Here is a 16,579-nt window from a genome sequence, read left to right as displayed (position 1 = left end):
TGTAAAACTTTTGGAAAAGTATTTATTCCGTTTATATTCATTGAATATAAACAGGGTGATACAAAATACTGGTACATTATTTTCTCGTTTTTTTCATTTGAATCACCTTGTATTTTATGTGAGTATCGAAAAATACTACCAATATAATAACATCATCAGCTCTTAGGATATTTTGATTTTTTTGAGCAAAACAACGACTATATACCTATATCTAATCATTTAACAATTAATTGTGAGTTGACTATGATTTATTTGTCAAAAATTGATATTTGACAATGATATGATATGACAATACGGACATTATTATTTTTTTATTTAGTGGTTTGGTTTGAACTGGAGAAAAAATTAAATGAAAAAAAAACTTAGTAACCTCAAAAGTATACCATAAACCATTTCTTAAACGGCGGCAACCTACAAAAGCAAGCTTGGAGAAATTGATGGAGTGGTTTAATCGAATCTGTTGATCTAATAATGGAAAGTATGAACGATTAAAAACTTTTGTGGCAGAAGAGAATGAAATTAATGTCTTGCTAACAGTTACTGAAAACCCACATACAAGTGTAAAGAGTATTTCCAGCGAACAAGAACTGAGTTACTACGATATGCAAGAAATCCTAGACAAAAACAAAATGCACCATTATCACATTTACTTGAAACAGAAATTAACTGCAGTTGGTTTGGAGAAAAACTAGCATTTTGTAGGTGAGCTTTAAAAAAGTCAAGCATCAGTGAGAATTTTTCGACTATGTTTTATTTAGAGAAAAAGCCACTTTTAATAAAAATGGTTGTGTTAACAGGCAAAAATCTTACTCTTACTCATCAACTAATAACCATATCATAGTGATAAATAGTCAAACTAGATGGTCGTTGAATGTGTGTGGAGGTATTGTTGGTGTATATGTAGTGGGATCATATTCTTATGAGGAACATTTTATTGGAAGTCCTACTTCGTCCTCGTCAAAGGATGGCTAATCAATTGATCAAATGTTAACTAACTAAACTATTTGTTTGAAGATGGATCGTAAGAAATGCACCACCAAGGTCACCAAATTTCATTTAAAAAAACCTATACCCATTATGGGGTTACATTGAGAATGAAGTGTACAAAATACCTTCAGAAATAAGGGATGATATAATGGCTAGAATATGGAATAACCTTTTTTTTGTAACACAATACCAAAAATTATTGATAAAACCCCACACTCTGACAAATAAATCATAGTCAACTTACAATTAATTGTTTAATCATTAGATATAGGAACATAATCATCGTTTTGCACAGAAAAATCGATCCCAACAGCTAATAATTTTAGGCGAAGGGGATGGTTGATAAAAAAAAGTATGTTGATAGTACTTTCTTTCATTCACCCTACATCAGATTGAATGAATATTATTAAAATCAATATTTTTTTTAGTATTTTCACTACTATTAGAATGCTTTGGTCGCAACCGATTTTTGTTCTTGAATTTCTCGTACAATGTACAGGGTATTGAACTTTTCACGATTTTTATGGAAAATTGGTAATAACTTTTTTATTATAATAGGGTAATTAGGCCTATTACAAATATGAAATAAAATATAGGCTGTTTCGTTTGAAAAATTATAAATTGTTTTATATTTCAAAGGATAAAAAAGGCACGGAACTATATCACACTAATAAACCACCCTGTATATTAGAGGCTATATGTAAGTATTTAATATCTAATAATGGAAACGAGCATCATTTCGAAGAAGTTTGCTAATTACGCTGTATTGTAGTGATAGCCAAATGGAAGATAATGAGGTGTATAATATGGTTTGGTTAACAAACAGAATTTGATGAATATTTTCAAATATCTTTGAAAAATATGGATAGAAAAGTTTTTGCCTATTGAAGAGCATGATAAACCAAAGGACGGAGTTGATCGTCAGGATCAGTATATGTCAAATTATTCTTGTCGGCGTCAAATCTTACGCTGGTACAAGAAAATTTATATTCATATCTATTTATGCATTGTTGCTGTTTGATGAATATTCTCCCTATGAAAAATAAGTATTCAATAGAACTATATTATGAATTTCGTTTTGGTGATGAAATGAAAAATGAATGAAAAATTATAGTAGGATATTACGGAGCCTGTTACCCAGACAACTGTTCATTTCGCAATGTATTGCTTTAAAGACGCCAAATGGAAAACAGTGAAAAATACGAGTATTTCGTTTTAAAATTCACGTTTAGGGTATGCAATATTGGTTTATTATTGTGATAACATGTAATAAAATGATAAAACATATAGAGTGAGCTCTATATACAGTTCGCTAAGTTATCTCGGAAACAGCTTGTTCGATTTTTATAAATTTTTGTCAGCAAGAGTCTTGTGACACGGGAAGTATTATGGTGGTATTTACATTGTTGGCAGGTCTTTGCTTTTCCCGAAAAAATGATGAACTTTGTTATTTCAAATGAATCACCCTGTATATTTTTCGCTATTCGAATCCTTAAAAAATTATTTTTCATCGAAGGTTTCCTATATCTAAATGCCATAATTTCGGAGTTATAGCTACATTTGCGTTATCTCCACCGAGGTTGAAATAGTACATTTAGGTAGCTATGACTGCTACAATAACAAATTTGAAGTTTCATTAAATTATTATTCTTGAAGTCAACAAGCAACGTGTGATATCCTTAATAATTTATATCCTAACCGAAATTCCATAACAAATCTTCTGTCAGTAAATTAGTAGAAAATTTTAACATAACTGGTTCAGTAAAAGATTTATTCAAATCAGGGCGTAGAAAAACTGCATCAACTGAAAACAAATCTTTAGTTGCTTAAATTTCGCAAAAATTTACTTGATAATAAATTCCATCAACAAGGTAACGTTGGTTCAAGTTGTCAGATGACGATTTTGATAGACGTGAAGACTATGCAGACCTAATGATGGAAAAATATTACAATCTAAACGAACCAAATTTTTCAAGTTTTTTTTTTTAATTAATGGATACGTAAATCGGCATAATTGTAGATACTGGTCACGTAACAATCCTCGCTGGATGCGTAAATCCCACACCCAATATCCCGAAAAACTTAATGTACGGGCTGGAATGATAGGCGACAAAATAATTGGTCCCTTTTTCATTGAGGGTAACTTAAATGATCCAGCGTTTTTAGTTTTTATGGAAAATTGTATTATACCTGCGTTGACTCGGATATTTCCAAATCCAAGTAAGTATTTTCAATTACATTTAAAAAAAAAACTTTATCAGATATTTTCAGACGATAACAATATTCCAAATGATAATATTTGTCTACAACAAGATGGTGCCCCACCTCATTATGCTTGTGTGGTGAAGCAATACCTAAATAATGTGTTTCGCAGAAGATGGCTTGGAAGGTGTGGTTTTTCCGAATGTACCCCGCGATCATCCGGCATGAGTCCTTTAGATTTTTTCCTGTGGGGTCACTTAAATAAACATCGTTCATAAAATGAAACCTGCCACTATTCAGAAATTAAAAGATAGCATTACCACAGAGCTAAGAAGAATTAAGTAGTCAGGGTTGCTGCAAAATGTATTGTAAAGTTTTAAAAATCGCATGGCTTGATGTATTGAAGAAAATAAACAACATTTTGAGCATCTGTGTAATAAATTATGGCATTTAGGGAATATTGAAAAATATGAAAAATAAGGGATCTTAAGGATTTCTAAAAACACAAAATATAATGGGCGATTCTTTTGAAATAACAAAGTTCATTTTTCCTGAAAAAGGAAAGATCTGACAACAATTTAGACACCACCATACCACCGGCTGTATCACAAGACCGCACACAAATTTATGAAAATCCATTTTTCTGTGTATTCATCCCATACAGTGCCGATTTTCATAAGAATTTCAAAATCGATCCTGTGCTAAGGGTTGCTTTTTCCTTGAGGGTGAAAAATTTTTTCATCAAAAATAAGTGCAAAAATCGATAAATTGACTGATTCGAAGAAATTTTTGTACCACAAGTTTTTTCTGAAAGTCAATACTTTTCGACTGATTGCGAGTGAAATTGTCGGTTTTCAGATTGTTTTCCGCGAATAAGTGGAAAAATATGCACTTAATCGAAAAACTTATATTGACCAAAATTGTAGCTTATAGGAAAACAACAAAAAAATCGTGTATTCACGATTCATGTAGATGCAATACAAATAATTGCTTGTTGAAAGTTGATTGGTATTTTAAAATACCAAAATGTCAAGTTTCTAGGTACAATAACCGAAAACCAATGCATTTTTTTCTTGAAAACTCATGGAAACTGTTTTAAAATCCTTGAAAAAATCTTTATTTTTATTTCCTAGGATAGAAACTAAGCGGGTTATGAAGAAAATAATGTCGATTTCTACTTTTTTGTTGAAAAAGAATGATGATAATCTCACCCTCTCTTATACCCCATTTTAAAAAAATCGTAGCCACTTCAAAATTCGCGTTGTTTGTGTTCTGACCGTTTGATCTGTTTAAAGTACTTATTTTTGGGAAAAATTGAGCTCGCAATGAAAATTATTCTCGTAATTTAACCTCTTTTCTTCAAAATAAGTCACAAACTATTAATGATGCACAACATTTTTAAGTATAGAACATGGTTTGTTCTCCTTTCTGAAAATTTTAGCATTTTTTTGTGGGATGAGAATTGAGTAAGAAATGGTTATTGATTTGAACATAAATGTTATTCAGATGAGCAGTTAGCTCTATAAAAAATCTACAAATCTACAAATCTTTTTTGAGACTCGATTGCACAAAAAGTTAGCGAGTGAGCACATTTCTGTCGAAATTATGTATATTAATATGTTGAAGAATACACATTCTGGCTATATTTGAGAACTTTCACTTATACAAAGTATCATAGAGCAACATTTGAATGTGCGCGTTCGTGTGGGCGTAGAATTCAAATGTTGCTTTGTGTACGTGTTTTTGAACCTGGTCGAGAAGACTATTCCATGAAGCTTTTCATCATATATAAAATTTGTTTATTCATAACACTCAGTCGAAATTAAAAATGTATTCATCATATTATTTGAAAGATAATTATTTGTACATAATAATTCATCCCCCAGTAAAAGCTTTAATTTACAGTAGAGGGTAGACCTAAACCCAAATTTTCATGCAAATCGATACTGTTAAATCAGTTAAATAACTGTTTAATAAGATGTTAATTATCATTTTTTTATGATATCTGTCATAAGGGGTAGTTGTTAAGGGGCGAAACTGATTAATGAATAGAAAATTATAATAATAATATGCAATTGGTGTTTATTGATTATATGCTTCAATATAAATCAATTTTTTTCGAATAGGGGTGGTTTTTAACACTAAAAAAGCGGCTCTCGGCTCAGGTTATATTTTAAAAGAGAGGGCAAGTAGAGCCTAAATCCAAATTTTTATACGAATCGGTGGTCTATGGAATACATACACAGTTACACTTTCTTTACCGTTATTGATTGGACTGATGAGCATTTTTGAAATTTCAATATTCAATGTCTCTTATCCAATAATATAACCTCACCAAAAGATGTTTACTACAGATCAATATCTGAATAATTCTTTGAAAGAGGTGCAGTTATTCAAAATGCTATGTGGAGATTATTTAAAATTGGAGAAATTGGCTTTTTACGAAGATGATGGCTAGAATGAAGTAACGTGCAGATAAGAGAGACAAAATGCTATATTGCAATTGAATCAAAACAATTTTTTTTTTAAATAAACTATTTGCATAAAAGGAATCTCATTAATTCAACCCTAAAATAACCTCATGAAAAGTAAATTTTCAATGATAACACAGGTCTGCAAATGAAGAGCTGCAAAGGTTTCTTAAACATTTTCTTATAGATTTTGATGAGCTGAAATCTAAAAAAAATTCAAAAATATCCATCTCATAAAATTTTTTACTATAGTAAATTGTTTTTTCCTATTTTCTGCAAAATTATTATTTGGTTAAAATTTTGTATTTTCCTTTTTTGTGTAAAATTATTATTTGGTTACAATTTTGTATTTTATATTTTTAGCTTCAAATTTAATTGAAATTGAGATTTCTCACCCTAATTTGATACTAGTGTATGTATCTGGGAATGAAGAATAAAATAATGGACTTAAATAATTATATCCATTTCTCTTTTTATTCCCAGATACGTATAATTATAATTTAGTGAAAGGGTGAAGAATTTTTGGTATTAGACAGACGGTTGCATTTATTGTAAAGGTTAAGTTAGAATTAACATATTTCAGCGTGTTGCCGTTGGATTAATCATGTTCCAATAAGTTAAGTTCATTATCTAGCTGACCCTGTTTTGCTACACTCAGTTGACATCCAGCAATGTTTCATTAATTAATTTCATTATACAGCGCATGCTTGAATGATGAGCTTAAAAGTTCACTTCTTATACTCTCATTCCCAATAATTTCCTAAAAACTTGGATGCCTAAAATGAAGAGCAGGATATACTCGTACATGGTATCGAGAGATATTACAAAGGAAGATGAGATGTCAGTAATTTAAAGGACTACTGTAGGATACTCAAGCAAAAAACCAAAGAAAGAACCAAAAAAAGTTCGGCAAAGCATCAAGAGAAAGAAGTAAAAGTTTCACAAGAAAAAAGAGTCAACATAAAGTTGTGTTTAAATTTAAATGAGGAAAATAATGCTTGATGGGTACTATTAAATACTATGATGTGTTTTTATTGTGATAAATAATTGATTTTTTTCATCATTCTGTTTGCATTTTGCAAAAAAAGTATACCTGATGGAGAGTGATGGGAGTTATCTTTGAAATCAAAAACCTTAAAATATCTAATTCGGCTAAAATATCTCATGCAACGGTAACAAACATTTTTTTTTAAACGGAATATGGAATGTTATGCAACGAATAAAGTTAATAGAATCGAACGAAATAGAGTTAATAACACTAAGAAGGAAGAATTTTGAAGGTTTGATGAAAAAGGAAATTATAATAAGTGACGCCAATCGATAAAAGGTGAGGTACCCGAAATGAAGAGAAGGAAAAAGATCAATCAGAAGAAAAGAGATTTCCTTTAATTTTGTTACTAACTTAATAAATAATATAATTTATTCAGAAGATATCAAATATATCACACTCTATGATTTTTATACTAAATAAATAGACTACTTCTAATATAAATATAAAAATTTGTGATAAACTTCAAGAAATTATAATTAAACCCTCAACTTGTATAGTGGGGGGTATTATTCCAGCTCACAATAAATATTCTCTACGGCTGCGCTAAAAATATTGGGATAGAACCATTTTGTGCTAGTAGCAGATTGGGGTGTCGTATCTCCCCACAATACCATTTGAGTGACTTTAAATCAGATTGCGGGAATTGGAAAGGTCACGGTGTCCATTGACGTAAAGAGAACTGGAATACTATGTGGAACATTCAAGTGAACTAAGTAGTGATAAGGAAGTTAAGCAGAGTCCGAATGCAAAAGAATATGCTGAGAGATGCTGCAAGAAGTAGATGGTATGATCAATCTGTCAACAGGTAACTATTTTCATGGCAAAAATATATTTAAAGGGGCTAAAACCGGGCCAGCTCCTTTTCGAATACGTATGTATAAAGTCAAACATCTATCTAAAAACCAAGAAATAACAGATAAATTTAAGACTCCATACGAAGCTTGGTCTTTACTTTTTACTGACAGTAATATTATAACATACCAACGCTAAGTTCGCCAACTTGAGTGTAAATTATGATAATACCGCCGCCTTTGTGCAGCACATCGATAAGACCGAACTAAAAGCATTTGTCCGGTCATGAAGATACTGTGGGGCTATTTGCAGCAAATAGAACGGGAAGGGATATGATTCGTGCTACTATGGGTCTATAAAAGGTTTCTCTTTTTATTATAAGTAATTTGTTTCGATCAACAAAAGAATAGGGAACAGCATTCATATGATGGAGATAAGTTGGTTGCAGAATCTGAGATGTTCAGTATGTTTATAAATGATTGTAAAGCAAATTACACTTGCAGTTAATATGCTACAGTAGATGAGATGCTAGTAGGTTTTTGTGGTAGAAGTTCTTTTGGGCAGTTATCCATAGTAAACCTCGTAAATATGGTATTAAGATTATGTGCTTTTCTGAATCTAAAAATTTATTTAATGCCGTCGTATACGTAGGAAAAGAATGACAACAACAAAACTCTAGCAAATTTTCTGTATCTACCCTCAGCATCCTAAGACTGATACAGTCTATACTCGTACTGAACACAAACCGAAACATCAAATACAACACAAATAAAAACAGAATTTGGATTTACAGGAAACCTACCATTAGTTTCAGCGCATCATAACAGGACTATTGCTGAAAGCGGCAAACCAAAGATAATCGTACTATATAATTCCACTAAATCAGGAGTGGAATCAGTTGATCAGAAATGAACTACTTATTCTTGTCAGCATAGAACTTGTAGACGGCCTCTTGCAGTGTTCTATGCAATGTTTGACATTTCAAGAGTTAATGCCTGCGTGTCTTACAAATGTGCTAAGTTGTCACTAAGAAATTTTACAATATCGTTAGTGAAGAATCTTCTAAATGAACAATTGAAAAGAAGGAACAATTTTTAAAATACTTGGCGAGGCTGCTCATGAGAGTAGAAACCAAAGGAATACAGATATCGCTGTAGAAGCACCAAAAAAGAGAAGAGTAAGAAAAGAGCAGTTGGTAAGGAACATTCAATTAACAAACGTGTATGTCATGATTACGAAGTAAATGTACAATGAAAATATCATGCCAGAATTCTCATTTATTTATTAATCAATATTTTTTGGTTACAGAATGCAGTAACGAAATCATACTATTACAGTATCAAATTGGAATGCATTATTTTGTTTTTGAATCATTAATAATACTGGCCCACAAGTTTTTCGTAACACAGGCAAGAGAACTTTATTTTTAAAATAAAATGAAAATACCCGTCCATTAATAGAAATATGTATCTTCTGAAACAATATTCTGCGGTTTTAAAGGTTTAATTGTTACTGGTAAATCTTCGTTATGGGGAACAAGTCCTTATATATATATATATATATATATATATATATATATATATATATATATATATATATATATATATATATATATATATAATATTTAAAACCGCAGAATATTGTTTCAGAAGATACTGGAGACAACGTATCATCAGGAAGCTCTGAAGAACAATGCACCGACCCTATTTTTACTCCAAGTACCAGTTCCGGCGAACCACATTTTATCAAAGCAAAAGTCTGAACTTCTTGCTTCCCGTCTTAAGGAATGGAACATGTTAGAAATTACAACCTTTAGAAAAAGAAATGTTATTTTCTGCATTCTACAGTATGGATAATTCTTTGTGTGCATGTACTGATATTGATGGTCTAATGAAGGAACTTGATATTGAGCATAACCCCAGTGAGTGGCGCCTATTTATTGACTCGTCTAAATACAGTTTGAAAGCAGTGTTATTACACAATGGAAATTTAAAACCGTCTATACCAGTTGCTCATTCTGTGAAGATGGAAGAAACTTATGAAAATATTTGCTTGCTGTTAGACAAACGTATAATACGTATAAGTGGCAGATATGTGAGGACCTGGAGGTGATTGGAATTTTAATGGGATTTCAGGAACGGTTTACGAAACATTGCTGTTTTCTTTATTTATGGGACAGTCGGACAGTAGATCAACACTATATAAAAAAAATTAATTAGCAAGAAGTGAGCTCAAGCCGGGAAATCAAAATGTTAACTTTATACCCCTTGTAGATCGCAAAAATGTCCTTCTGCCCCTCTTTCACATTAAACTTCGATAATAATAAACTTTATTCCAAAGTAATCAATTCAAACAATTCTGTTTTTACTCTCATCAAAATTATCAGTTAGGGAAGCTGCATTTTGTAAGAATACATTTAGAAATTTATTGTCAGTTTTGTGGGTTTCGTTAGAGACTGGAACCTTACACATATTTGCAGAAAAATCATAAAATATTGTATTCAGAATCATATTATACATCAAGAACGCAGATCAATGATGAAAAATTGATTTTTTGTATAAATTTCATATCTCACAAAAAACTGTAACAGGACTTGGTTTAATTTTTAATGCCGATTTTTTGAATAAAAAACGAATTTGAAGATATTACCAATTTTGACGTGGTTGTGTAATTGTTAGATATTTTCATTTGTGATGTTAGTCTTGTAACTCATCATTTGAAAGGTTTCTTATTTTTTTTTAACTGTAATCAATGATGACATAGTTGGTCAATTATTATTTTTACAGAGTAAACAGAAAGTTCATGTTATGAGTTGTTAACAATATTTTAATATATAAACAATTATTTTCTTTTTCGTCTTTTCATTATGCGTCTAGTCAGAAACATTTAAATTTCTCTGACTTGATGTATATTTATTATTTTTATTTATTAGGAATTTTATTTGATGTTTCGGTCTTTTTTTAGACCTTTTCCAATAACAAAGTGTAATTCATCAGAGTATATTGCATTTTTAATTTAAAAACATATTTTTTATTAATTATTCATTAAAAATTAAATATAGTTGCAATAAGGAACGATTCATATGCTGGCTGTAACTAGTGGAATTACGAGTAAATGGAATAAAAATGATTTGATTCGTGCTTTTCGCTCTAAATGATGAGATTTTAGCTTACCTGAGCCCGCTGCTCTATATTTTTTTCTAGTAGTGGTATAATGTTTGAGTAGCATTCTTGGAAGCTCTTTATTGAAGGCCAAGTATATCCATGGATTAACACAGCTATTTAGACTATATAATAGCATGAGTATTGTGAATACAGGACCTAAAAAAGAGGAAAAACAATATTATCATAGAATATGTTGAATTCTAGAATAGATATATCTTTGATCACATATTTTGTCAATATCCTATGCATAATTTATCTATATACCATCTCAATATTTTAAGTGTTAATTGAGTAGTCAATCCTTCGCTTTTATTCTTGAAACTTAGGAAATTAACCAATTCAAATAATTCATATAACACACATAGAGTTTGAAGGAACAAATTATATATTATATATTGCTCTATTTGCTCTATTTGTTAGTATTCTATTTTCTTCATAGTATGTAGGTATTATAAATAAATAAACCTTCCCAGAAATAATCCAAAAGAAATAATGTAAATAAACCGCTTGTTATAAAAACGGATTTAAGAAACAAACATCAAACGGATTCCGCGGTTTATAAGTGAGTCAAAGACGCCTCGCACGCCATCACCGAATTTCAGAATCTCAATAGATTAGCATTTTAGGTAGGTCTGAGGATAGAACAAAATCTATTTTTCATACCCCTAAATGTTAAGGGTAGTTCACCCCTAAATTTTTTTCCTAATTTTCTCAGTTTTTATTTTTCTATGATACAGCATTAAAAAATACATACAACCTAAATTTTCAGCTTTGCACGATCAATAATATGATTATAAATTCAATTTTTTAGTAAGGTTTCTATTTTTTTGTCATGACTTAGAATAAAAATTTCATATTACTCTGAATTTTTCAGCCCCTACGATCTACGATATTTCTCCATTGCAATTTTTTCATTTTATCCACAGGTTCGCAATAGGATTACAAGAGGGCAATGGAATATAATAATTATAGTACGATACATTCTTATTTATAATTTAAATTTCCTTTTTGTATCGATCGTAGCAGTGACGTATCCATACGCATTCCAGAGCCATAATTATTTATTAATATCTGAAAAGACAGTTTTCATTCTTGTGTAAATAGACACATGTTGTGAGTTCCCGCTAACATCGGCCATTATCGTACCTGTACAAATTGTACTTAACATTTTTTGGAAATAGTTCAAATCAAAACAGAAACGTAAACGTGTTTGATAAATATACGTGTTCTCTTATTGTGAAAAGTAAGTCAGATGATAAGCAAACGAATACCATATTGAGACACTGTTTCTCAAAAATAAGTACTAGTATTTATAGGTTATATGTACATTCAGCAATGCCAGCAAGACTTAAAGGGACTAATTTGAGTCGTCCAACAATCAAATCTCATGTATATAAGAGCACCAACAAAACAATACAGATGTGCGTGTGATGTCACAGAGAGTATTTATTTCTTTGGTTAGCATTCCAGTGTTTATACAACGCTTTCGATTATAAGTACATCCCTATACACTTATAGTAAGTTATTTTTATTCAACTAGAAAAATCTTTCGTAGATATAATTTATATGGTAGAACAACGTTTGTCGGGTCAGCTAGTATGTATACAAGCTGACTATAAGCAGAATGCGTGGGATTAGAAAATATTCTGAATTGAAACCATATAGTAAAAAAGTATTAATTAAAAAGTTATTAATTTACTGACGATTATTAAATTCTGAAACAATTCATGGAATAGTTCTATTGATGATTTGTGTGTCTAACTAATCAAAGGTTTCTGAATATTCACATCAAAAACGTCTATACAGGTTGAATCGGGTGATCTAGTAGGTCATTTGCTTCGTTCGCCCAACCCACTAGTAAATGATACAACTGGCGTTGAAGAATGTAAATGTTCCATTTTGTTATCGGAAGAGTTTTTGAAAAAATAGTGTTATATTCAGAAATCAGTGTTACTTCAACCAAGAACTATAGTTATTTTTAAATTATCATCTTGTCTGAACGATTGCTAATGGGAATCACTACTTAAATATTATTCGTGAAAATATGATACAACCATTTATTTCATTTATTCTTTCATTTATATAATAATTCATATAACAGGTGTCCGCCGGGAAGGTAAACTACTTTGGTTTGCCGTCATTTTGGTGGACATTAGTGTTGACAGTTCATATTTGGCAGTCGTGAAGTAGAGACGTGGTAAATTTATATATATATATATATATATATATATATATATATATATATATATATATATATATATATATAAATACTCGGTAAACGAACATGTTTTAATGGTTAAAACATTTTATCAAAATCATTCATCGATTACGATGAGAATTGGGAGAAAAAACGTGCCAACAAGACGCACTATTTATCGTGTAGTGAATGATTTTGAAGAAAGAGGGACTGTAGATGATAGGCCCAAGTATGGACACAAAAAATAGTGTTATATTCAGAAATCAGTGTTACTTCAACCAAGAACTATAGTTATTTTTAAATTATCATCTTGTCTGAACGATTGCTAATGGGAATCACTACTTAAATATTATTCGTGAAAATATGATACAACCATTTATTTCATTTATTCTTTCATTTATATAATAATTCATATAACAGGTGTCCGCCGGGAAGGTAAACTACTTTGGTTTGCCGTCATTTTGGTGGACATTAGTGTTGACAGTTCATATTTGGCAGTCGTGAAGTAGAGACGTGGTAAATTTATATATATATATATATATATATATATATATATATATATATATATATATATATATATATATAAATACTCGGTAAACGAACATGTTTTAATGGTTAAAACATTTTATCAAAATCATTCATCGATTACGATGAGAATTGGGAGAAAAAACGTGCCAACAAGACGCACTATTTATCGTGTAGTGAATGATTTTGAAGAAAGAGGGACTGTAGATGATAGGCCCAAGTATGGACCACAACGTACTGCAACATTGGCTGAAAACATAACTGCTGCTCAAGAAAAAGTTCAAAACAATCCATAAATTTTAATTCGACGCCGTGCTCAGGAGCTTGGTCTTCAAAGAACAACTTTGGTCACAATTTTGCACAAGGATTTGCATTTGTTTCCATTTAAGATTCAGTTGACACAAGAGCTTCTTCCAGAAGACCATTTATGCCGCCGTACATATGCTAATAGGATGTTACAACTCGACCATGACAAATCATAATGAGCAGCGAGGCACTTTTTATTTGAATGAATATGTGAATGAACAGAATAGGCGGTTCTGGGCAATGTAAAACTCTCAAATTATTCATCATTCACCTTTGCATCAATTGAAAGTGACAGTCTGGTGTGGAATTTGGTCAGGAGGAATCATTGGATTTTACTTCTTTGAAACTGAAAACGGCTTAACGATAAGTGTCAATGGGGAGCGTTATGGTGATATGATTGAAAACTTTTTAACGCCACGACTGCATGTTTTGGGCTTGATTAACATGTGGTGTCAACAAGACGGTACCACATCGCATACAGCCAAGGATTACAATGGAACAAAATATTTGTGATGAAATTAACGTGAACCGCGTGAACTGTATGAGATTGTATTGAAAAATGTGCTCAAAGGGGCTCGAATTTGTGAGGCTAACAGAAGCGGACATTTATCTGATTATGTATTCCATATATAATTGCCAACATTGAATAAAACATTTATCAATATAAGATCCATTCTTTTTCATTTAATATAAAATTATAGACAAACAGAGTAGTATGCCTTCCCGGTGGACATTAATCACTCGTTTATAAAATCTTTTATCCATTTATGTTGTCATTTATTTATCTATAAATTCACTACATTTTATCCATATATTCATTTATTTATCAATTCTTTCATTTCATTTATTTGTCTATCTATTCAACACACCTTTCACACTACCACCACACCAATATTCACAATTACACTGTCTAGCGCGCGTTTCACTAACCAAGTTATCGTCTTGAAAATTGGAGTTGTGAGTCTCATACTAAGAGAGGCATTTCTTTTCAACCTCCGATCGCTTGGTGATCAATGTCCTTCGTATGCGACCGTGAAAAATTGGACTGCATGCTTCAGAAGAGGTAAATTTTTCATTGAAGATGATGACCTATTGGGAAGGCCAGTTTCTGTGTCAGTCTCCGAAAATATCGATGCAGTTCATGACATGATTTTGTCAGACCGTCGAATTTGTTTCTAAAACGGATATCTGCAACACTGAATATTTCATACGAACGCGAAAAATTGCAGCAAATTGGATCCCAAAATATTTAAATGTTGACCAAAAGTGTGCCAAGGTAGAAGCATTTCGTTCGATCTGTGCTGGATTTGAAAACGATGTAGATTTCCTAAACCGAATTGCTACTAAGGATGAGACCTGGGTACATTTCTATGATCCAGAAACAAAGCAAAAATCGATGAAATGGCGCTGCTTCTGCTTCTCCGAGACCTAATAAGTTTCGTGTTCCAAAAATCTGCTGGAAAAGTTCTTGCTCCAGTTTTGTGGAATTGCCATGGAGTAATTGTAATTGATTTTCTAGATAAGAATAGAACAATAACCGGAGATTACTATTCGACATTACTGACCACTCTACGGAAAAAATTAAAGAGAAAACACGCGAAAGCTATCCAAAGGTGTTTTGTTTTTGTAGAAAAACGCCCCTGCACACAAATGTCATGCTGCCATGCAAAAAATTCATGATTTAGGGTTTGAATTACTAGAACATCCCCCTTATCCACTAAATTTGGCTCTGTCCGACTATCATCTATTTCCTCAACTGAAAAAAAGTTTAGAAGGTCGTAAATCTTCTTCCAACGAGGAGGTAATAAAAGCTGTGGAGGTCTGTTTTGCAGAACAAGGAGGAACATTTTTTTTGAAAGGGAAATTAATAGGGAATATTTTGAGAAATAAAGTATTTTGACATTTAAATTTTGTTTGGTTCTAAAGTAGGCCAAGAATTTTTCAATATATCCTCGTATACTTCCTGATTGAGCAGCATTGAGAAGTCCAGCTGTATTTCTGTCAGATTAATTTTTCTCTTTTCATCGACCTTTTATTACAATTCTCTTTTTTAAAATTACATGAGGAATGTTACATTCTGAGGTAAACTAATATAACCTTTTATTTTTTGAAAACGTCATTTCACTTCTGCCACAATCAACAATTCGTTGATTCCGTTGAGTGGACTCAATACGTGTGTCAAGAACATTGAAGCTAACTGGTCAATTTGAGATATCTCTAGATAGAAGTCCTCAAAAAATTTAAATATCATCGATATAAAAAGTAAGACTGTTAATCAGACAAACAATAATTTTTTTAATTTCTTTGAGATAATTTCCCTCTTTTACTATAATCCATCAGATATTACTCTACTGATTTTTCTTCCTTTACTCATATATTCATATATTGCTCATTTTAAGAATAATTAATAATAATAATAGTCATTGGCTAGTGTCTCGCATCAAAAATGAATTTCTCTACTTTGTCTTTATTTTTCTCTTGGGTATCCCTTCATATTCTTCATATCAGGTCATTTATACACTCCTCTGTATTTTGATCAACCCTATTGTTATCTTTTCTTAGACTATACCGGTTCTTTTTCTAGTTATATTATGCAATTTACAATGCAGTATTCATGTATGTTATAACATTAGACGTTTATATGCATATGATCAATTGCGGTTTAAAAATATTTATATCATAATAAAAGTATTCAGCCAACGCTTTTGTAAGTCAAAAATTTTACCGTTGACTGAAGAAGATGAGTCATTCCATATGCCAGAAATATAATTTCTATACAGAGATGTGGCAAAACTTCTCAAAGGATTAAACATCAATAAAGCGACTGGCCAAGATGAAATATCACTAATGGTATTGAAGAATTGCGCAGCTGAAATAACAAGTC

General features: G+C 31.2%; 1 protein-coding gene across 4 annotated transcripts in view; it reads right to left on the bottom strand.

Annotated features, from left to right (window-relative positions):
* Positions 1–16,579, bottom strand: part of LOC130453367 (mesotocin receptor-like) — a 178,759-nt gene that overhangs the window by 18,415 nt on the left and 143,765 nt on the right. For all 4 annotated transcript variants that reach the window (XM_056793072.1, XM_056793071.1, XM_056793073.1 and 1 more), the window contains one exon: positions 10,677–10,823. In XM_056793072.1, coding sequence (XP_056649050.1) covers positions 10,677–10,823 — 147 coding nt within the window. The remainder of the gene's footprint in view (positions 1–10,676; positions 10,824–16,579) is intronic.

This window comes from Diorhabda sublineata, chromosome 2 (genome assembly GCF_026230105.1).
Source record: "Diorhabda sublineata isolate icDioSubl1.1 chromosome 2, icDioSubl1.1, whole genome shotgun sequence".
Lineage (NCBI taxonomy): Eukaryota > Metazoa > Arthropoda > Insecta > Coleoptera > Chrysomelidae > Diorhabda > Diorhabda sublineata.
The sequence above is the reverse complement of the archived record's forward strand: the minus strand, read 5'-3'. Positions and strand labels throughout refer to the sequence as shown.